Source organism: Cyprinodon tularosa, unplaced genomic scaffold, assembly GCF_016077235.1.
Source record: "Cyprinodon tularosa strain WSP-4 unplaced genomic scaffold, ASM1607723v1 ctg463, whole genome shotgun sequence".
NCBI classification, from domain to species: Eukaryota; Metazoa; Chordata; class Actinopteri; order Cyprinodontiformes; family Cyprinodontidae; genus Cyprinodon; species Cyprinodon tularosa.
Window position 1 is genome coordinate 1,205,645 of NW_024039189.1, and position 24,155 is coordinate 1,229,799.

General features: G+C 37.1%; 1 protein-coding gene across 2 annotated transcripts in view; it reads left to right on the forward strand.

The window, feature by feature from the left end:
• LOC119793887 (multidrug resistance-associated protein 4-like) overlaps nucleotides 1–24,155 on the forward strand; it is a 107,818-nt gene that overhangs the window by 49,054 nt on the left and 34,609 nt on the right. Inside the window, exons 26-31 of one of the 2 annotated variants that reach the window (XM_038301174.1) lie at nucleotides 638–793; nucleotides 6,143–6,232; nucleotides 6,688–6,860; nucleotides 10,371–10,476; nucleotides 12,700–12,834; nucleotides 15,726–18,160. In XM_038301174.1, the coding sequence (XP_038157102.1) occupies nucleotides 638–793; nucleotides 6,143–6,232; nucleotides 6,688–6,860; nucleotides 10,371–10,476; nucleotides 12,700–12,834; nucleotides 15,726–15,803 (738 nt within the window). In that variant the 3' untranslated portion in view covers nucleotides 15,804–18,160. Of the gene's footprint in view, nucleotides 1–637; nucleotides 794–6,142; nucleotides 6,233–6,687; nucleotides 6,861–10,370; nucleotides 10,477–12,699; nucleotides 12,835–15,725; nucleotides 18,161–24,155 lie in introns of those variants that run through there. The other variant, XM_038301173.1, reaches the window with a different exon arrangement.

Sequence of the window (24,155 nt, forward strand, 5' to 3'; positions counted from 1 at the left end):
AAACTAAAAACAGTTGTAAGCAAAACTTTAATTGTCAAGATATATATATATATATATTTGTTACCAGAAACACCTCCTAATTTGGTCTTTAAAATGCTTAAAACATTGCATTTTACAGTGCTTAATGCTGTAAACGTTACCGTTGTTGAGGTAATGCTGAAATGAACCCTGAGTCCTCAGGCTCTCAAGCTATGGTATTGATTTACAGCTCAAACTAGGCATTAAGAAAATACCAGGGTTTTGGGAGCGGCAACAACGGCCATATACTGATGCTCCCTGTCAGGCCTGGTTCAATTAAACTTTGTTTTGATAAAGATCCTCAGGTGATCTTTATCAAAGTAAAGACATCCTTTATTTCTTTTCTTTGGCCATTATGAAGAGATTATAAGTGTTATTCACTTCACCCTTCCATAATCAGAAAGTAATGGCTGACTGATGTCAATATGTGTTTTTGTTTGTATATAGAAAACAGTATAAAAGTGAAAGATCTCCCCAATTTTATTTAATATGCCAATTACATTCTTCCTTACAGAAGTGACTTTCAGTTAATGTGTTATGCTTTGAGTAAGAGTTTCTTTCTTATGGATTTGTTGAGTTTTAAGGATGTGCTCTGAAATATTCTTTCCTTTCACTGTAGGTTGGGATTGTTGGACGCACCGGAGCTGGTAAAAGCTCCCTCATCTCTGCCTTGTTTCGACTGGCAGAACCTGAGGGAAGGATAACAATTGACGGCATTCTGACTTCAGAGATCGGTTTGCACACGCTGCGCCAGAAAATGTCGATTATCCCACAGGTGCGCCATTGAAAACTGTATTTTCCTTAGGAGCTTCTTCCTAAAAGAAAAAAAAGATCAAATAAAACAAGTACTCTTTTTAACTTGGTTCTTTACTAACACTACTTAATTTTTGCTTGGATAGTTTAGATAAAGTGTCTGACTGATTCTTTATGATTGAGATACGATGGTAACATCTCCTTGCTTTGGTGCCTTTTTTTTTTTCTGCCCACCTGACTTTTTAAAAGCAAAAACAAGTGAGGAGAATTACAGTCGTCTCTGGGGATTTTTGAAAGTGAGACAAACTGATGCCTTGAGACAGTTTAACTTTATTTCCGCTTGTTGAAACTGATACGGCATTAAGAAAATGCCAGCCTGCGGGTGGGTGTCAGAGTGGAGGGAGGGGAGAAGACTCCCACGGCCTGTACTGTGAAGAGAGCAGTTCCCCATCCCTGACAGAGGATTAGCCCTCTACCCCCCAAACATGGGAAAGCCGCTTAAAAGAAGCTCCCCATCCTCGCAGTCAGAGTCCCAGCGAACACTGTCACTTAGCCCAAGTCTGAAACATTTCTGCTGTAGCCAAGATGCCCAAAAACAATTTCATTAATGCTTCTCTGTGGAGTTGATAGGTTTCTGGCATATCTGCCTCTTCAGATGAAGTTTCACTTTTTTCGTCTAAACTAGTTAGAGATGGATGCGAGGTGGATATGATGCGTGTTTGATTGGATTTTGTTTATTCCCTCCGACTTCTAAAGTGAAGACTTTAAAAGTGCCAGGTTATGAGCCAGAACTTCAACTGTACATTTATCTGTCACATACAGTGCGACATATTGATTATGTAGGCAGAACTTTGCAAAATGCGTATCATTTTATATACCGGTAAGTAAATTCATCTGAATACTTTAAAATATATTTTAGTAAATATCACAGATAAATCAAAAGATAACTTTTTGCTTTGATAAAAAAGTGGTTGCCCTACTTTTACCTGGACCTACAGTATTTAAAGTCAAACCTGTACTATAAAGTTCCATTGATGAGATTCGATTCTGATAGGTTTATAACAGCATATGGAATTAAAAAGGATCCATTTCAGTCTCTATTGAACCCTCAGGAATGTCTTAGTGTAACATGAATTCTGTGGCAAACAGAGGGCTTGGAACTGCTGGAGCACATAATTGGCGCATGGAAAGCTGTGCTTGAAAGCAGTTTTCCAACCTTACACTGAATCCTCAATTAAAGTGTGTCACAGAACTAGTCTGCTTTGGGACTTTGTCTGGCTTTATGACAAGGTGGTATTTTGGTGACAGAGGGAAAAGCTTATTGGAGTTGAAGAGGTGGAACATTTTGGGAAGGCACAGGTAACAGTGATCAGGGTTGGAAAGGTGTATTATTGTGGAAGAAAAATTGAGCTGTTAGTCTTGACCCTTTTGACGCTACGGGATATGACTTGTCGAAATGCGAAATTCCATTTTTAACACTTTTTTTTTTGGCTGCTTTGTCCATCTCTGGACTATTTAACACGCCTTGTGAAATTATTATTAATGTTTAACATATTGATCACAATACAACTGTAATCATATTTTATGCAATTGTAGAGCATGATGGTTAGGTGTAAAACAAATATTACAGGACTTTCAAATTTTTTACAAATAAAATCCTCGTAATCTTGGGAATATATATTTTTTCCTATCAAACTATGGGAACGGATATTATTCAATGGCAGTCTATATTAATTATTTAGAACATGGTCAAGGTCAGAGAGAAACTTCTTTGCTAATTTCAGAATTAAAATATAATTTATAACAGGGCATCTTTCATGTCTATTCAACTTCAGTTAACTTTATAAAACTTTAGTGTAAACATTTCTGATTTTTGGGGAAGTGGCTGCAGTGCTGATTTTTTTTAAAAGGTTAATAATGTGATTCCTTAGAAAATAAATTCCTTAAAATCCTTTCTGTTTTATCACTCGTCTCTGCCCAAACTGTACAGGAAATGGAAACTTCCGGGAGTTAACTTTTTTCGGTTTTGGATTTAAACATTCGTGTTAACATTATGGTATGCAGTAGGTAACCTAAAGACAGAAAGTAAAATGAAGATAAACATAGTTTAATCATTTGCCGGACTCAGAGCTGATGACATCTGAGAGGCAGTTTAACGGAGAAAATTTAAAAAGCATCAGAATTGTCTCAGAAAAGTCATAAAACATTTTTAAAGCCGTGTATTAGCATACTTTAGTGAGTTGAGGGTAGAAATAAGTAATTTTAGTACCATAATTACAGTATATATGGAAACCCAGATGTAAATCTGGTTGCACATGCGCAAATGAGCTGATGGTATGGATTGTGCTTCCGGGACGGATCGGGTAGTGACACAGCTGAAGACCTAGCTTTACTACACAAACATGATGCCAGTTTATGCTCCTGGGTGATCGAGGTGTTGCATGGTAAAGGATAGTTTTGAGTTTACACAATCACTTTCAGTTAACAAGTTCCATTCTCTAGATGTACAAAGATTGTAGAGACATACAACAAAAATCTAACAGATGCAAATAGAGCACAACAGGGTTCTTATAAGTGTAACATTTGGGACATGAACAGCAAATACACAAACTAACAGATTTTAAACCAAAAAACCTTTAAAATACTTTCAATAAATTCCCCTTCTCTTGAAAACCATGGACTGCCTTAGGTTAACATTTCATAAAATCAAAATAAAGTGTTACAATGTTGAAGAATGTATCAAAAAAGTTATTGCGGTATATTTTGTAAGGTAGCCTCTAACCATGATGCCAGACCTGTAACTTTTTGGACTGATTATTATCTTCATGTTTCTTACTGGTCTAATCTTGCAGTTTTAAAATAAATGCATTGTGTTTAGAACTGAGGTCAGATATATATCTGCAGTAAAACATTTGACACTGGGAAAGATAAGATGGAAACATAGCATCTTGATTAACATGCCTGCTGCTCTGTATCACCTTTGTTTGACATATCATTATCATCTTTTTTCAGGCATGTTAATTAGATCCACTATAATCCTACCAGTGATTGTTGCATGATAAATCAATCCAAATTAAATATATAAAAAGAGGATCAAACACCTTACATTAAGCTGCTGTGATAGGACTAGTATTCAGTATGATGTATTTGTATACAATTTATTTAACTACAAAGGTATAATAGAAAACTATTTGCAATTTTAGGTGCAAAGAAGGTTAACTAAAGACAGACATGAGTCTGAAGTTTTTTTTGATATCTTTTACCATATATATATAATTTTAGTAAATAATTTACAACAGTTTATACCATTGATTATCAAACTTTACAATCTTGGCAGCTTTAATAAAAAGGAAATATTTTCCGCTGATCCTCAGTAAAAAGGACTCAAAGATAATCAATTTATATTTTATCCAGGAAAAAAAAAAAAAACTCAACTTATACAATATTCCTTTGATTTTGTTTATTTATTTTTTGTTTTTAGCAAATGTAAGCTAGTTTTATTGTGATTTATTCCCACTGAATCGTGTTCTTGCAAAATAAAAAGAAACTGTAGAACAGCACCAAATGAAAACATAGCATAGAATGTTACTTGTTTTCTTTTTCAAAAATAAACATGATACAATATATGTTTTCATGGAACTGCAAAGTTAAGTTGGCCAAAGACCCTTGAAGATTATTAAAAGCAATACTTCCTTTGCATGTGTCAGTCATCTGGGTCATAGCAATAAAAAAACTTTAGTTGAAAAGCAACCAGACTTTCCAGAAGTCTTCGTGATTTCTGTTGGGCTGCACAAAAAACCTCTTCAGAAAAAAAACTGAGCTGAAGTCCGGTTGCATTCCAGTTTAAGCCTGTTTTGTCTAAAGCATGCTATTTGACAGCACTCTATCTTTCCAAAAGCACATCAACAATACACTCTGTCTGCCAACTTCTACTTGCAAAATACTAACAACCCCTATCCGTCCATCACCCTTGCCACCACCGCAATCCTGATCTTAATTCTTGTCACATAACTCCCTGCTCCACATTAAAGCATGTATAAACTCCAAACTGATCCAGAACTTTTTTGCCAATGCCATCTTAACAATACAACCAGCCAATCACATTTCTACTACAGTAGACTGCATTAGCCCCATTGTCTTCCAATCAGATACAAATTCAAAATCTTCCTTTATACATTTATACATTTTAGGCCAATTATCACCTCGCACCTGTCCAACATCCTTCTCATTAACGTTCCTTCCGGGTCTCTCAGGTCAGCCTCCTCTCTCAATCTCATTGTGCAACCATTCTGTCTGAGCACTACGGGGTCTTTGCCGTAGCTGGTCTGCCTCTGGTCTTCAGAAGACATCAGAAACTTTACAACCATTTCCCATTTCTGAAAACACATCTGTTCAGAAAAGCATTTTTGTCTTGATTAGCCCCATTATACTGTTATTATTTTTGGTTTTCTTTTTAATTTGACCTTTTTACTTTTTATTGTAAGGTAACCTTAAGTAATCTTAAAAGGAGCCTTTTAAATATAAGTTAATATTTTACAGTTTTATCAACATCAAATTGAACTATACACAGACTTATTAAATGAATTTAATTTTTTTAAATAAAACTATATCAGTAACTCAATTTACTAAGTAAAACTCAACATGTAGAGCAATATACACAGATATTTTAAAGCCTTAAATTATTTTTCATTTACAGCTAATGGAAAAACAACATCAAAGCCTTAAATATATTAAATCTAAAAGGTAAAAGGTTGTGCTGTCAACATCTATTACCTTCTTAAAGTTATTTTCAGTCTTTCATACTTTGTATCAGACAAACAAACCTTATTGTGATGCATGTTGTAATTTATTTTAAGAGGACATCTGAGAAAAAGGTTTGTTACTTTAGCATATTATTATTATTGTTGTTGATTTATGCTTCCCTGGCCGTCTTTTAAAGTAAATTTGCTGATTGTTGTAGTCAGGTTTTCTTTAAAAAAATCTGCTTGTGTTTTTTGTGCAATTTTTTTTATTTATTTATTTATATTTCCCTTGTTTTTTGACTTGCCACCATAGGAACAATATGTTATGAGAAGCTTGTTACATCTAGAATCATGTTATAATTTTATGAACAACATAAAACCCTTGATTTTCTATCAAACCCTGTATACAAGATGTCATTTTTGTCTAGGAAGGTCAATATATTTCAGCATAGTTAGGATCAGCACTGAATAGAGCGCCGCAGCGAAGCAAGTCCTTTGTGAACATCTCCCTTCACACATTGCCTCTCAGTCTTCTATAAATCCTGTTTTTAACCCTTTTATACAACCCCCACCACCTTTATTATTTTAACTGGCTATGGCCTTCTCTTTCTATATCCATCTAACCACAGGACCCAGTACTCTTCACGGGCACCATGAGGAAGAATCTGGACCCTTTCAAGCAGCACACAGATGAGGACCTGTGGAATGCACTCCAAGAGGTACTCCAGCGTGGCTCTGAATGATTCCCCCTCACCAGCCCAGGGGGGATCCCTCTGTCCCTATGTACAATGCTGCCATTCAGCCTCCCTGCTCGCCACAAGTCATGGGGGAAATCCCATTAGGGCCATGGGGCCCAGCTCAATGTGCAGCTTGTAACGGGGAACCATTGAAAGTGCAAGGGAAGATGTGTTTGGTCAGTCAGGGCAAGCATGATGAAGGCTCCCCCCACAGTGAAGGGCTGCAGCTCCTGGTCCTGCCTCTGAATGGGTTTGGTGGCCTGGATTAAAGTTAAAGGCTGGCCACAAGAGAGCACTGGCCAAGGTCATCAGTGGACCTGGCTCTGCATTGTGCCAGCCGGTTAATGGGTGTCTTTGGGTGGCTCTTTAAAGAGATCTCCACATGGCACCTTTATGCAGAAGTAATGAGGGGTTGGGGCTGTGCTCTCTCTCTGCAGGTGCAGATGAAGGCGGTGGTGGAGGAGCTGCCCAACAAGCTGGAAACAGTGCTGACTGAGTCAGGCTCCAACTTCAGCATGGGTCAGAGGCAGTTGGTGTGTCTGGCCAGGGCCCTCCTAAGGGAAAACCGAATCCTCGTTATTGATGAAGCTACAGCAAATGTGGACCCGAGGTTAGAAAACAGCATTAAAAAATATATATATAAAGACAGTATTTTCCCTGTCTGGGTTGTCAGTTAACACAAAGAAGACATTTCAGGTTGATAATAATGAAAAAAAATTTCTGAAACATAACGATATACAATACGACGTACATTATTTGCCAGTATAGCCGTTTACCATTGACTGCTCATAATTTCCATTGACTCCTAATAATTTACATTTATCCAAGGACATTCAGCACATTTTTTTTTTTAATTTTAAGTCCTTTGAAAGAGAAAAATCTGAAATGTATTGTAGCCAGGGGATGCCTACTATAATTAGTCCATGTCTACCTATTTTAGGATTTAAAAGATTTTTTTCTTTGCTCTGTTAGGTTATTGTTAAGTTGCTGACAATGACCAATCTATGGTCTGGTTTATATATAATAAATGACAAATCAAATTATTTAACATTTCTAAGAGTGCTCCTATGCTACGTTCAACTCAGACGCACCTCTGGCAGCCTAAAATCTTCTGCGGATTCATTTTTTATGCTTGCACACATTAAGGTCCCTGCAGTAGCTGGGGGGTTTCCGCTACTATTCGTGGCGGCTGGAGGGAGATGTTGGCCATTTTCATATCCGTGCGACAAACTGCAGGCATCAGGATAAATAAAGCGAACATATTTTGCTGGCAGGTTTCGACATTTTAAGTAAATTTAATTTAGGCATTAATAAACTTTTTTAGTGGAGTGATCATAGCGCTCTGCATCAGCCACACTTTGTCTCCCTGCCAGCCTCAGACCAGCTTCTCTTACCCCATTTACACTACCCTTGAAAAACCGTGGCGAGACCGGTCCGAGCTCAGTAACTGAGATAACTTATCGTGTGTAAATGAAAAGCAAACGAACTGAACTGAGCTAGACACAGACCAGTTCCAGAGGTGGGCTCGGCTTGGTTTTTCCCTGGCTCGGTTCTCTGATAACAAGAGAGCATGAGCAGAATGCATCAACCAACCAACACAAAACAGAAGAAGAAGAACAACTATAAACAACAATCAAAATCCTCTCCACTCAACATTTTTATTTGCTTGATTCCCTCCTTCTTCGTCTTCTCATTCTTGTGTTTCATGGCGGTTGGCAAACAACTTTTGGTGCATTACTGCCACCAACTGCTTGATTTCCTCCTTCAATACTGGCAGTAATACCGTAGATCATCACTAGGAGGCGATGAGTCCTGAAACCGAGATAGCATGATGTGTAAACGGTCGTCAGAACCAAGCTCGGCCTGGTTAACAGATCCGAGCTCAGACCGGTCTCAGCATGGATCGGTTTTTTAAGGGTAGTGTAAATGGAGTATCTCATTGGTTGATGTGACGCATCGAGCAGCAAAGTTCCGTTTTTTTCCAACTCCAGCTTTTGCTGCTTGTGAAGAACCTCAGATGCTCAGAAGCTCATGAGGCGCTACTTCAGCTGCTCAGATGCGTCAAGAGCACTGCTCGAAACACGCTGCAGGACCTTCAACCATTGAATTTTCTTCTAAACCAATTGCTTCTGTAGCTTCTATGCCATGTGGTTTTAGTGTAGCATTACAGTTGAGTTTATTTTTAATTTTTTTGTTGTTAATCAGGATTTTAAAAAGAGCTCTGTAGATTGTGCATCAGTCTGATTATAGCTACAATAATTTCAATACCATAATGCCAGTTAAGGCTTTTAATCTATTAAAAGGTGGAAGTTAATTATCATTAAATGTTAAAAAATTATAGAAAATGTGGGTATTATAAAACTAAGGTAAAGTTTGTACATTTACATTTATTAACCATCCAATATTATCCCTGAATATTAATATATTTTATAAGGACTCTTTTTCTTAAATAATTAAATTAAAGAAACTACAGGCCTAAAAAGGTCAACAAATGTGCTTTTAGATGTGTAAAAATAAGCATTTATATATATTATATAATTTTTGAGTTCTTAGTTATACCTTGTTATTCATTTTTGTTTAGTATTTTCATTATTATTTATTCCTTGCTCTAGTTTTAGTTAGATATTCTTTCTCTTATCCTTTTTGTGTTCCATGGCTTCAGTTATCTCCAGTTCCTTCTCTTATCCTCTAGTTTTCCCCTTAGTTATTCCTAATTTTTATAGTAATTGATTTTGTTCCCCTTTAGCCTTATTTAAGTTGTTTTCTAGTTACAGTAAAACCCTGTTTTACCTGGTTACTCTTTGTTGCCCCTTAGTGCCTCTTTCCTTTCCCCTTAGCTCCTTTCTGGCTGCTTCTGACCACACCTGCTCCCACTTAACTGATCATTCCTCTCTTGGTTCTGTCTCCCTTATATATACTCCTCCTCTGCAGTTCATCAGTGCTGAATTCTCTTCATTACCTTGCTCCTCATGTGTGTTTCTCCCTGGCTTCTCTTGGTTTTTGGTTTCCTTCTTATTGTTTTTGGCTGTATGCTTCTGTTGCCATTTGTTTTTAAATTAAATCTGCAAGAACTCATCTCTGCCTCTGACTACCCTGCGTTTGGGTCGTCAACAACATCCACAACACTTGACATTCTCATTGTAACCATTGTCTGCAACATACAACCTCTTCATGATGCATTATTGTGAGATGAAAAGTTGATCAGTATAAAGCTGTGTGCATTAAAGAAAACCAATTTCAATTCAATGAAAAAGGTTAAACAAATGCTGAACTTGCAAACAATGATATCTGAGCAGCTTACAACAGTGTCTATATATTATCATCATCTTCACTATCTATTTAATAAATACCTTAACCAAGGTATTTAACCTTTTTTTGAACATCAAGAAAACTTTTTAATTGTTTAATGGTATTAATCCAACTTGGTTCTCCATAATCAAAAATGTTTTTTTATTTTTAAGTTTATTAGTTTTTAGTTAACATTTTATAGATGTAAATTATAAAGTTATATGTTAAATGGCCTTATGACTCAAACTGACTTCTGAAGCTTTTTAAAATGGACTGACTACTCTTGCTTGTAAAATACTTCTGAATTGTGCTCTGTTTCAATGTTTTGTCTTTAAAAGTTAATGCTCTTAACTTCAAGGACACCAGACCTTATTAACTCTATTTAGTTTCAGCCAAAGCGGTTTGTAAAGATTTATGAGAAATGTATAATGGCCTGTTGACCTGGTTTGTCATTGCCTTGAAATGTAAAACCCTTAATGAAATTATGGGAAATTAGATACAGCGTTTATGTAAATCAGATCACATTAAAGATACATCCTCAATTCAGAATTAATTTCAATATTAGTGCTAGTAAGATTTGAATTTGTCTAAATATTAGACTTTTTGTTTCACTTTGATGCGATGACAGTAAGAAAACCCACATACTGAAATAAAAAAGGTGAATTCTGTCAAGTTAAAAAGCCTGACAGTCTTCATTTGTTTCTGCTACTTTTCTTGCACATATTTTGCAACTGATGAGCCATTGTTCTGGCTTGCGTGAAATCCCTGCCCAAGGCTTTGTAGGCTGAGAAGTTTTTTGTGTTCTCAGGTGTTGTGTTCCCTTCTTCTTTAGAACTGACAGCCTGATCCAGCGGACCATCCGGAATAAGTTTCAAGAGTGCACAGTCCTGACTATTGCTCATAGGCTCAACACTATCATTGACTGTGACAGAATACTGGTAAGTAAAATCGCAGGAAATTTCCATTGTCCAGGACTCCAATTCCTGTTTTAAATTTATATATTTGTTCTTCTAAGATTAATAACACAAAACAGGCCATTTAAAAAAAAAAAAGTTTCAAATCGCGAAAATATTTCATCTGACAAAAATGTAGATTTTGTATCCCACCTCCTGCCCATTGACTACTGGAAGAACTCCAAAGATCCACAGGTGGGAGAATCTGTGAATCAAACAACTGTTAGTCATGCACTCCACAAATCTGGCCTTTATGAAAAGAGAAAAGGCTGTGTTAAAATAAAATTGTAATGATAAAAGGTTTATTCTGATTTGCCACAAGCCATATAGGGAAAAACTTCAAAATGAATGAAAGTTCTCTGCTCATAAGAAACTAAGGCAGAACTTCTTTGCTAACTTGCAAAATGCTCTGGCAGAAATCCAACTCTATACATGAAACTTGATCTGAAGAGTTTCACATCTATAAGAGGTAAACAACTAAGTAATTTTATTTATCTAGATAAAAGGAAACCTTGAAAGAAATTCTGCTAATGACAGAAGGTCTTGATTCATGTGGCAAAGGTTTATTTTCCAGCAGTAAAATGGAACCAAGGTTATCTGACTTCAGTCGTTGATCCAACACACCTAAATAAGATTACTAAATTACCTCCTCAGCATGCAAGCAATCCTATAGCTTTTTGCTAGTAACTTGATTATGTGATTCAGATCTGCTGGAGTATAGACACAAAAGTTACAGGACATGAGCCCTCAAAAGGAGTTTGTTCACTTGTGATGCATATAAACTATAGGGGCCCAAATTCCAGCTCCAAATTCAAATGGGATTATGGCGAAACAAAACACTAAGCGTAAGCCTTTTCTGCATTCTGATTTAGGGAGGTTTGAAACAAATGCATGCTACACTGTTTTATTTTAGTAGAAAAAAAAAGGTCTCACTTCCAATTCACAATTATGCACTACTCTATGCAGCCTATCACATATTTCAACTTTAAACTTTGTAGTCATACTGTGACAAAATGTAGAATTTGGACATGAATGCTTTCTAGCGCACTTAACCTTACTACTGCCTTAATATGTGAAATAAATTAAGTTCCTCCTTGGTTCAGAATGTACATTTGAGCCAATTGTCATCAGCAGAGGTTCTTTACATTGCAACTTTTATTTATTTTTTTTTATTTTTGCACACCTTTGGCTCTGACAATGTCGATGCTTCTATCTGTATTACTAAAGCCACATCATCCAACATACCAATCTAATTCGCTTATTTTACAACAGCTGGCTTGATTCCTCCTACACAGCTTCCACTTTTATTTAATCCACACTTGTAACACTCGATCTTTGGCTCTTTCTTGCTACTGCCTGTTGAGGTGCCAATTAGTGGCATTTGTGGCGGTGTTTTTTAATCCTCTACGGAGAACGGGGCTCGACCTGACGGTTGTGTGGCCACTTAGACGATTCATCAGGAAAGCCAAAATATCATGCAGTGAGAACTGTTTCACACCTATGCTTGTGTTAAATGCTCCCGTGTGCTGAGAAGAACTAAACTGCGACCCCCTGTGAGTCGACTTTCACAAATTAAAAACAATCTTCAAGATGCAAACTCCATGTTCCAGGGTTCTGCACATCAACAATTGATAATGAGAGCAGCTGCAGAAGTCTCCCTTTCTTACCAACGCAGTTGACAAACTGTTTATTAGTGCTGCAAGGGGATCGGGCTTGTTTAAATTAGTCTGTGCTATAATTGTAGTCCTTTCTAAACTGCTTGAACTGGCACTATTCTTTGTGTGGTTTACATAGCATGCCATGACACAGAAATGATGGTAATTTTCTCCAGTGCCTTGAGGGTGTGATTGTTGGATTTGACTGAGGACCACCTCTAGGCCTCTGCAAATGCCTGGATAAATACATGGATAAATGTGTGATCTCCTGTCTGTCAGAGTCAGCGCTGCAGACTTTCGCTCTGCTAACAGGTTCCTCTCATTGTTATGGGCCGTATCAAGCAGAAACAGGCGCCTGTATTTGCAAGCCAACTGAGTCACCTGAAATGGATGGTTCCTTTTGCACACTGAACCACTGTTTCTCCCATTCAAGTTTGCATCGTCTGCATGCTCAACTCATCCAGTGAAACAGCTGAAATGTCAGTTTTCCCTAAGGTAAAGTATACATGTGTTGCCCCACACACCAATTATTCTGATGTGTGTGTGATTGCAGGTTCTGGATGCTGGCAGGATCCAAGATTATGATGAGCCATACATCCTGCTCCAGAACCAGGATGGGCTCTTTTACCAGATGCTCCAACAGACAGGCAAAGCCGAAGCTGCGTCATTGCTGCAAACAGCCAAACAGGTATCCATCTCTGTCCAAGTGCAGGTCTCTCACTAAATAAACGAGCAGCCATCACACACTAATCTCCCCAGACTCCAAAATAATACGAGCAGCAACAAAAGATGTCCATAACCCTGACAAAGCAAAGAAATTTGATTACCATTTTAATTTAAAGTGTCTTCTTGCAGCCTTGCAACACCATAACATTAATTTTAAAAGAGAAATTGGCTCTTTGTAGATTCAGATCCGCCGATCTTATCAAAGAAACTTTCCATATTATCTCTTTTCTCATAATATAATGTTGAGATCGTTTCATGTGATGAGTCTAGAAAAGCAGCTTTCTTTGCACTGTATCCGAAATATTGGGTTTAACTTCATCGCGATCCGGGATAAACTTTCTATGGGGATTACTGTAATAGAGAATGTCCATATATATACTTTTTTCTTTTCCTGTGAAATTCATTTGTGATGTATTTCCCCTTCAGACACTGAACAGATAAGGGCTGTCTATTCATTGTTCAATTCCATTTTATGTGCATCTGTCTGGGACCACAGATACCATATAGCAACTTCAAACAGGTCTTTGTGAAATGAGAAAAAAAAAGTAAGCATCATTTCATTTTCTCTCTGTCCCACGCACAAATTTATCAGTGGTGCTGTATCTTCTCAGCCAGAGAAGTGAAATGAGTAAAATACTGATTTCAAAGACGCAGCACACTGTGGCATTATTTGGTATCGTCTTACCCTGCACACTGGCGGATTGGGGGGGCATTGTTCCAACCCTTACGTTTTTTCTTTTCAACATTGTTGGCTTTCCCCCTCAGATCAGATTGCGTCAGCATCTAAAACTGTCTAGCACCACTTATTAAATACTGAGATTGTCTACAAGTTGTGTGTCAGGTTTCTATAGTTGTCAGTCAAGGTTTAAATACATTCAATAATCTGATATCAGCCTCTGACTCTTTTGTTCACATTGAAAACAAATCCAAGAGCAGACGGTACACCTCAAGCCCCGAGAGAAGCAAAAAGGGGTTATTTTCTAAAGATTGCTAATCCAGTTACCTTCAGAAATATTCACACCCCTTTAAGATTACATTTTTTCTCCCTCCTAAACAAGAGGCTCCTGTATATTTGAAGACTAATTAAACCCCAAATCAACACGGAACTTATTTGCAGATAAACCTGATAAATTAACTAGGCAAACTTTGACATTTGTGTAAACTTGTCGAATTGTTGCCGATCAGGTTGGAGCTGTAAGCATTTTGAGCATTTATAAATATTGTTTTTCAGTTGAACATTTCAATGTCTATTTGTCAGCATGGGGTTGTATTTTAGGTACTTACGATATTTAGTCAGATCTGTGCAATGTTGGTTCCCATAGTAATGACCACACCCCCACTTATTACCCTCCAATCATCCTCACGCCTTCCTGTGTCTTTTGGAAAGTGTCCACTTCTGTATCTGAAGATTCTCGGTCATCCAGGTCATTGTCAAGCTTGAAAAAGTCCAGTCTAGGCAACTGGACGTGAAGTTTTCTGGAAGACGTTCTCATCCAAGGGGCTTCTTCTTGGCCAAGGAGGACCTCCTTGGTCAAGAAGAACGTACTCCTTGGCCAATCTGGTGGCAGGGATGAAAGCCATCTTTTCTCCCCCCTATTTCTTTGTTACATCTACAGTATATTAATCTCAGTGCTCCCCACCACTAGTTAGAACTAAAGAAGCCTCTTGGATGAGAGATGAAACTTCTAGAAAACTTGCACATCCTGTTGCCTAGACTGAACTTTTTCAAGCCAGTCCACTTTGGTTTAATTTTTCTAAATTTGTTTGGGGCAGCAAATGCTTTAACATCATGCCTAGTTACACTTAGAATGCTTTTCCAACGCAATAAAGTACATATAATGGTAATGTGGTGAAAATTGTACATGGTTTTCTACATTATTTACAAACAAAAGTCTGAAAAGTGGGACATATATTCGTATCCACCCACGAGTCAATAATTAGTAGAACTGCCTTTTTCCCCAAGCACTGCTACTCATCTAGAGACATATTTTTGCCTTTTATATTTTTTTATTTTTTTTTTGCCACAGCTCAATACAATATTTTCTTTTGGATTTTAAATCTAGATTTGACTGAGTTAAGAAAATAGAGCGATATACATTGATCATTTCTGGCTGTACATTTAGTATCAATTTTGTCCATAGAAAATGAATTTGCTCTCCAGTCTCAGGTCTTCCCCAATCAACATTACCACAGCATGAAGCGTACCATGTTGCACAACTGCAATGTTGTTTTCAGGTTTATGCATACTTCTCCACTATGCCACTCTCACATACAGATATTTTGAGTTCAAAATTCATATTTTTTATGTTGTTTACCTGACCTGAGGCTATGAATGAACAGCTCTATTGATACTAAAACAAAAGTTTTTCCTGGTGTTTCAGTAGGGATAGGTATTGAGGTGCAATCAGTCTTATTTAGGTGGGTGAGAGTGAGTATGCTGAATGCAAATGCACCCCATAGATTTTCATTTTCTCTTTTGCACACACAAGACCTCTTACTATGGTTCCAATTTGCGTTAAATGTACTGTATCTGAATGCTATTAAAACTTAATTTAGGATAGTGCGTCTTTGACTGCACCTTAATCAAACTCTGCAAGTTTTAAAGCTAATAAATTGACAAAAATCCTTCCACAAATAATTCCCATGATTATCTTCAACATTTTTTCCTGTAAATTTCACACCTGCTTCTTAAGGTAAATAAGCCACTTTTGCCTGCTTCAGTGGACGAGAAATCCCTTCACCGTGCTCTGACTGGATCCCGTCTTAAATCACACCTTAACTGATCTTAGCTCATATTTGGAAAGTGTGCTTAACATTCTGTGATGTGACACTACCCCCCTAATCCGCTTTTAGGTTCACACCAACAGAAAGGCGGAGAGTGACACGTGCTGCACCAAGGACATCAGTGTCATCTTTGAGACGTCTCTTTGACGGGTTGGAGAGTTCCTGTGGTCCTTTTTCGTGCTTAACAACAGACACCAAATCTTTCCCTGGATATGCTTGGATTCGTTGATGTGCACAGAAATGTTTTCAGAAACACAGAAAGCTTACAGGTTTGGTTTGCGCTGCATTGATTGGCAAAGACTTTTGGTCTGGAACAGAGAAGTTTTGTGAAGCAGGCCTTGCCTCTCATTGACTGCATAAAACTGGATGAATGTTTATTGATTAACTGATGCTATGTTTATAGAAGTGTATTGTGTTCTCCAGGGTGTCTTCCTCTACTTTGCGCTCTTGATAAAAAGAATGCAGTTATTAAATTGTTATTTATTACAATAAATTTTATTATTCTGAAGAGAAAGAAATTATTCTTAGAACTCTTTTGATGTGGAAAAACAAGAGAAGCTTTAGGTGAAGCTAGTAGCATCTGCAGTTATTATTGTGCCTTCATCAGACTATTGATTGTTGATAATTTCACTGTTTTAATTGAACAGTTTTCCTTTACACTATCTGTATTGGTTCAATGTCTCATTTTGGTTCTGACAATACTTTGATGTTACCAGCCATGAGAATATTTTATACCCCCTTTAGCAAGCAGTAATTGCAAATGATTATCTTTTATATTTATCTAATCTACCAAAAGGACCTGTAACTTTGTTATCCCGATGAAAATGATCAGTTGTTCAAGTTTAAGTTAAGATTTAAATGTTTCATATTTCTTAGAGTTGCCTCAAGCTGGGATCAGAGTCACAGTCAGTGGAAAAATAGGTTTAATATTACCTGTTTTTTTTTTTTTTAAACAATATACACAGCTCAGAAAATAAAGAGAGCACATAAACAACACAATATAAATTCAATCAAATCAAACTTCAGTGAAATCAAACTGTCCACTTAGAAAGCAGCACTGATTGACAATCAATTTAACGTGCTGTTTAGCAAATAGAATAGACAACAGGTGGAAATTATTGGCTATTAACGAGACACCCTTGATAAAGGAGGTGTTCTGCAGGTGGGTACAACAAACCATTTCACAGTACCTGTGTTTTCTGTTTGATGTTTTCGTCACTTTTGAATGTTAGAGGTGCTTTTTCAATTGTGGTAGAGGCTGGAGGCTCTACCAGGAGACAGGCCAGTACACCAGGAGACATAGAGGCGGATGTAGGAGGACAACAATCCAGCAACAGGATCGCTATTTCTGCCTTTGTGCAAGTTGGAACAGGAGGAGCAATACCAGAGCCCTGCGAAATGACTTCCAGCAGGCGACAAATGTGCATGTGTAAGCATAAAAGGAAACTGACTCCATGAGGATGGTATGAGGGCCAGACGTCCAAAGATGGGGGTTGTGCTCACAGCCTAACATCGTGATGGAAGCTTGATATTTGTCAGAGAACACCAGGATTGATTAATGGAGTTTTATTTACCTCTGACCAAAGTAAAAAAAAAAAAAAAAACACATATAAATAGCTAAAAAGAAAATTTTTGACTGAGGAAGAACTAAAACTTGTTGCACTGTGATTTTTTTTGTTTACTATTACACCAATATTTAGACGAAATCACATTGCAGGCTAGTGAATTTATAATATCTTTTTGTAATTCTTTGAGTTACTGCATGATTATGTATATAGATACAAAAAAGGATGGCATAAAATTGCAAGGATGGGGCTACAAACTCAGTTAAGCTAACAGATAGCCAATTAATGAAATCGGGGCAAATTGTATCTAAATGCTTTATTACAATTTGGTTTAAGAATACATTTGTTTAAGCCTCTTGTTAAACAAACCACAAGAAGCCATCTATTATATTATTGTTTATTCATTTATATTGATTAACAAGATCTTTAAGGAGCTTGTGTATTTAGCTGCTTTAAAAATCTAGGTCTTTAATTTGATGACCTGATGCCGGTTTTAAGGATTCTGTCTTAAAGCTGATCTCTGGATTAAAATATCTGTCAAAACCAAAAGGTTTCATTGAAATTTCGTTTTGTTCTCAATCATGTTGATGTACAAGCTAACATGATTAAATCAAAGAGATACATTGCTGTATACTGTGCTTATATCTGTAGCTGTATTGATATTTAAAATATGGATAACTGCATAATGAGCATCAGAATGATCAAGCCTGGTTTGACATTCAGCTGCAGAGATGCTAAATGTAAACTATGATAGGATGAGTGTTGAGGGATACAATGAAATTCAGACACAATGCTAGTTTAAAGAACTGCTGGCAAAGCAGGCTTTTTGGGGGTTTAAAAGGTTGGTACAATGTTGGCAGATATACAATGATCTGCAGTACACTTCTTTTGTACTTTAAGAGGCTCATCTCATGTGACTAATAAATATTTATGAAATGAGACGATGTTATGTACTTTGTATGTTTACATCAGAATTGAAAAAAAAAAAAACATCTCGAAACAGCTCAGTAAAATATTAGCTTGCTATTTTAATGTTGTTTCAAAAAAAATATGGAGTCGTTTTAATAATTATATGAACTTTAATTAGCACACTCTCATTGTGTTTCTACGATGTAAATACTCCAACCTTATGTCAATAGTTTTCTAATACTCAGTAGTCAGCATGTCTAAATACTACATGCTGCCTTAAGATGAGAGGTTTAACAATGAATAAGCATCTTTCTGGAATCCAGTAAGCCTTCCTGTTGCCAATGAGGCTGCTCTGTAGAGCCCTGTGTGTCTCCCTGCTTTTTTTGATTTTCTTTCCCTCTTTACTCCATCTTCTCATCTGTCCTTTTCTTTCTGTCTTTCTTACTTTCCTCCCGCTTTTATTGTGAATAACCCATTTTTTATTATTTATTTATTTATTTTAACCAAAACTGAAATATCTTTAGCCAGATAAAATGAACATCTTGTAATTTGTGTCATTCAGTTCTCCAGTGCTATAAAAGCCATTCAAAATTATTCAAATCAACCAAATGACCTAAGGGCCAGCTGTCACGTAAAAAACTAATATACCTCCATCCCAGCAGGTGGTGATAAGCAGAAACCAGAGACATAACTAGCTATAGCTCTTTCCACTCATATCTCAGCAAAACTCCTGTTGCAACCATGATAGTATAAAGCCCAAATCTAGAAGGCTGGAAAATGGGGCCCAACTACTGTTCTGTTTTTTTTTTTTAACTCTAACAGATTTATTGTCATTGCTGAATTGATTAAAGATTAATACAACAATTATTTCTTTATATGCACTTCTGTTAGCTTTAATGACAAACAGATTTCTTCAAGAGACAAATCAAACACTGAATAAACTAGACAAGATCAGTTTGCATTGGCTGAATTTAATCTGTTTTAGATCCTGCAAAATGCTGGCATGGTGAGCTGGATGCATTTGCAGTGAGAAAAGGCATCTGATCTCTCAAAACTTTGACATCTTAGGAAAGTAAGAAATATGTTTATAAACTTAGTACATGTTCATATTTTATAAGACTTTGATCTAACTTAAGCATCATAAAAATATATTTTCTTTCACATAAAGCGTAATATATTCAACTCTTTTCCACCAGTACCGTTTCTTTTAAAAAGTCCACTTTGCAACCTCACTGAAAAATGGGTACACCAATAATTTTTTTGCTTAGCACATTACCCTGTCCCCTCAATAACCCTAGGGTAATCGCAAAGTCTTACCCAGATGGACATTTTATCTGGTAAAGTGTGAACCCCAGAAGTTGAAATTACTTGTATTGAAACACACTTCCAAATTCCCAGATATCTGCCTTATGTCCCCGTAGTGGAGAAAGTGTGTATAAATGTTCGTCAATGGCGTTATCAGGCTCCTCTCCTGTGTAACTAACTACCAGTTTAAGTCTGTGATGCAGACACTCTGCTTGCATTTAGGCTTAAATTGTTCCTTTTTGATAGTAGAGTTGCTCAGGTTATCCTGAGCTTTATCTATAGATATGCTGCTATAGGCTTAGACTGCTGGAGGACATACGGACCCATCATTCTGCTTCATTCTATCTCTGTTCTCCCACTCTGCAGAATTTGTAAGTTCAATCTCTAACACAATGCGTTCCCTGCTTTTTCCTCGTGGTTGCTTCATCTGGTCTGTTCCTGTTTGGCTGTGACGCCATCCTGGAGAGAAATATCAGCTGTGCTACCGTCATCAACACATTTGTTTATAGAGGTTTGAGCTTGGCCTGTTTTTTCAGTGCAGTCTTGTTTTTCTGACTGTAACTAGCTGAATATGCTCTCATCATCCTTTGACATGGGAGCTGGCTCGAGTTGTCTGCCTGGCTGTGTGTTTCTTGGACAGGGCCGCCTTGACAGTTGTCTCAGCAGATGGCCGCTCACACTGAGCCTGGTTCTGCTGGAGGTTTCTTCCTGTTAAAAGGGAGTTTTTCCTCTCCACTGTCGCTACAAGCATGTTTGGTGTGAGGGATTGCCTTTGAGTCAATGCAATCAGCTGGCTTTCATTAGATAGAAAACTTTGTGTCAATCTGACTTTATGATCTGGTTTAATTGTCTCTGTAAAGTGCCTTGAGATGATATCTTGTGGATTAGCACTATATAAATAAACTGAAATGAAATGAATTGAAATATGGACTTTGTTATAAAATATGAAATTCAAAACTCATTATTAATAATGTTCTTGCAAGGGTTTGTTCATTCAGAGTGTGGTTGTACTTACAAACATTTCCTCTCAGTTGCTTACTTCTCTGAATTGTGTGTTTGCCTCAGTTAGGTCAGTGGTTATAGCGGGTCTTGAACATGAAGCTACAAATTGGTAAGTGGTTAAAAAAACCTACCTGGTGATTATGTGTGAGTCAAGTGATTTTTTTTTATTGGAAAAGTATTGTAGCTATCCACTCTATCATTACACTGCTTCTACTACAAGCTCCATTAGAAATGGGGCAATTTTAATTTGGCTTCACCCAGACGGTGATTACACATTAAGAGACTCTTGTCAGTAAACACTTAAGCCAGGTTTAGAAGGATGTATTTAACCAGGCCCAAATTTGGGTCGTGAACTGCAGGACATCCGCTTCTTTAGAAGCTGAGTGATTTACACAATTCATTAAAGCCAATGAATCTTCAGCCAGAGTCATATTAAATGGTTACTTACTCTCAAATGGCCCCTTGGGAGCAGGATTGTTGGCTCACGAATAGATTGAAGTTTACATTGAAAAGAAAAATTGAATTCAGAGGTAATCAATAGCACAATGGGGCAGTGAGAGGAGCCTGCTGCCTGAAATGAAATTACCATATTTTTAATCTTAATTTTCCAGTCTGTGTATCTGACAGCGTGGATGTGCAATCCAAACAGATAATGAGAGAGTGGGATATTGACAGTGGGGTCCTCTGGAGTGCTTGTTTCAGTGATTAAACGCTGTGATCTGTGATTACTTTGTGTCGGGTGTCAGGCTGGCGGCCAGGGCCGGGGGGAGAACGAAAAGGCACACGGCAGCTGGAGCATCACAGCTCTCTGAGGTGCTAATGCACCTGATGTAGCGCTGACAGCATCTTAAAATCCATCAGGGACTTTGGCAAAAACGCTATAGAAATACCCCTGGCACTATCTAAAATCAGAGTAGGCAGATATAAATATATCCCTGCATTCTCTCAGCGAGTGAACAGCAATGACAAAGTTTTGCACAAAAGTATTACTTAACAGATACATTCCTATGTTCACCAATAATAGCACTATTTTAACACATAATTGAATAGTTGTAAATAGCAAGGCTGTCAACATACTGCTGATAAAGCCAAAATAAATAATTGAGTGGCAAACTTGGCTGTGCACACAATGAGTTGTAATCCCAGAGAAATAAAGCACAAAAAAGAGTCTGCACAATGTGAAGGTAGTGAATGAAAATGATGAATTCAAACTTTTAGTATCCTCACTTTTAAGAGAAAAAAATGATCTCTCAGCGGTGATTTGAGTGTGTGATACCTGCTATTTTCTGTTAAGAAAGCATCCATTGTCAGTTAAATGAGGAATAATGTAACAAATATCTATAGTAAGCTGAAGGCGTTGTCAATTGCCAATATCTAGGCAGTCTGAGGGCCGTGTCGAGTTTAGGAGACTGTGTTTGTCAGAAACTTTCTGTTTCGCCAGCGATTTCCCTTTTCTTTTGTAATGGATTCTTGCTGTTTGACAAATGGAAACAAATTGCACGGCAAACACGTGTGAGTGGCAGGAAGCCGGGGAGTCAAATCCAGCGTTGAAAGACGACGAAGTGAGAGACTCGGGTTTTTGTTGGCGACTCAAACCTGACTGATCCCAGCATAAAGTACTTGTTGAAGAGAAGGAGAAAAGGAAAACTGGATTTCGACAGGCTGCAGTGAAATTAAGAGAATTGACTATGGCGGCTTTGTTCTTTGTGTGGGTGTCTGTGTGCGTCTAAGTGGGATGGGGGGGGGGCTGGAACCATTCCCCTGAGACTCTGACACAAACTGATATCTGACAAGTTCCCAACGCCCGACGTGACTGTGTGGAACTAAGAAAAAAAAACAACAAATACCACATTTTAAGAGATATGCCTTGACGCAGGTTGTAGTTTGTTAGAAAATTGCTTTTATGTTGTTAAAAATAGGCTCTTAATATAGAATATGCTGTTGCTCTATTTTTTATATAGTTTTACCAACCTAGTTAGACTACAGTTTTTACTGACATGACTTTGGAAAAGTCGGAAAGACAAGAACAACTTTGTGCTGATTTCCCAGTTTTTATTTAACTTTAAGCCAGCAATGTCCACACATAAGCATGAACACACATACATGAGGGATGTAACTAAGCACACTGTATCATGGTGCCTCAGCAGTTTAGCAACCAACCTAGCTAAGCTTTATGGACTCTGAGTAACAGTGCTACAAACAATAATTACAGGTCACAGATGTAGAGGATGATTATATTTTGTAAATCATCCAGTCTGTGGTCAGTTTGAAACTGCAGAGTGTGTAAAGCATTTTACACACCTCTCAATGATATAAGAGGTTCTGATACAAAAAAAACAGTTAACTAATTGATTAATCAAAATTTCCTCCCAAAAAATCACATTTACTGTATTCACATTTATTTGTCTTACAACGAAATTTAAAAATCTGTCCACATTTATGCAGATTTAAACTTTTAAATGTCAAATATATGTCACCAGTAGGACAAAAATTAAGCCTGTAGTATGGATATATTTATATGAAAAAAGAGTTGAGTGTTCAGAATGTGGAATATGATTGAACTGTAACTAGGCAATAATAGGACACACTTCAGTAATACTATTTTGAATTTGAATTGAATCAAAAAACATAAATTAGGTTTTACTATCATACAGTATAAACGATATATAGAAGAGTGAACCAGAGAAAGAGTAGCTAACGAACAATGTGCAAAATACATACTGTAGGTGATTCTTTTTCTATATACCTGGTTTGATAACTTCTAGGTATATCGGGCCTACCAATGCAAGCTTGCTCATTTGGAAGCAAAACTGATGGATCAATTTTGTCAATATTTTTCTTCTCCCCTTCAACACCTTCTTATTGCTTTAAGCACACATGGACTAAATAATTTGAAACTTTAATTTGATGAAGGAAAACCTTACAATGCTCACAGGTAAAAAATAGAATCTGACAAAAGTAATAAGAAATAGAAATTATATGAAAATCAATAAATGAAAGTCACATTGCTTGCCAATCATGTTTCAAGAGAATGATAAAAAAAAGAAATAATGTTACCCCCCAAAAAAGACAGGAAATAATGTGACCAAAGTGACACGAGGTGTATGCACTTATTAGCAAAATATCCACTTATTAGCATCACAAGTGTCTAAAGTCTTGTATTCAGTCAGTGGACCTATTTCTAGCACTACATGTAGTTACTGTCCTATTTGATGGCCTGGTGTATACCACACTCAACTTGGTCCTCAGGAGGTGAAAGAAAGAGGTGTCTCAGGACATTTGAAGGACCTTTTTAGACAAGCATGTTAAAAGTAAGCACTATAAGACCCTTTTCAAACACTTGATGTTCCTGTGACTACAATGTCACATGTTAGACAGATATTTCAGATTCATGGATGTATAGTACAAATGCTAACAAGAGAGCTCAGAAAAACTTCTAAACAGATTGTAGGTGAACTTCAAGCTCAAGAACATCAGTGTCATATCACATCATGTATTGTTGTTTGAACTAAAGTGGACCTAATGGGAGATTACCATTGTTCAAAAACAAATAATAAAAAAGCCAGACAAGAATTTGCCAAACTATATGCCAACAAACCACAAAGCTTCTGGAAGAATTTCCTATTGCCAAGGTACTATAGCTCTATGTTCAGAGATTAGAAATGGAGGATATCAAGAACAGAACACATCCCAATCTGAAACATGGAGAAGGCTCTGT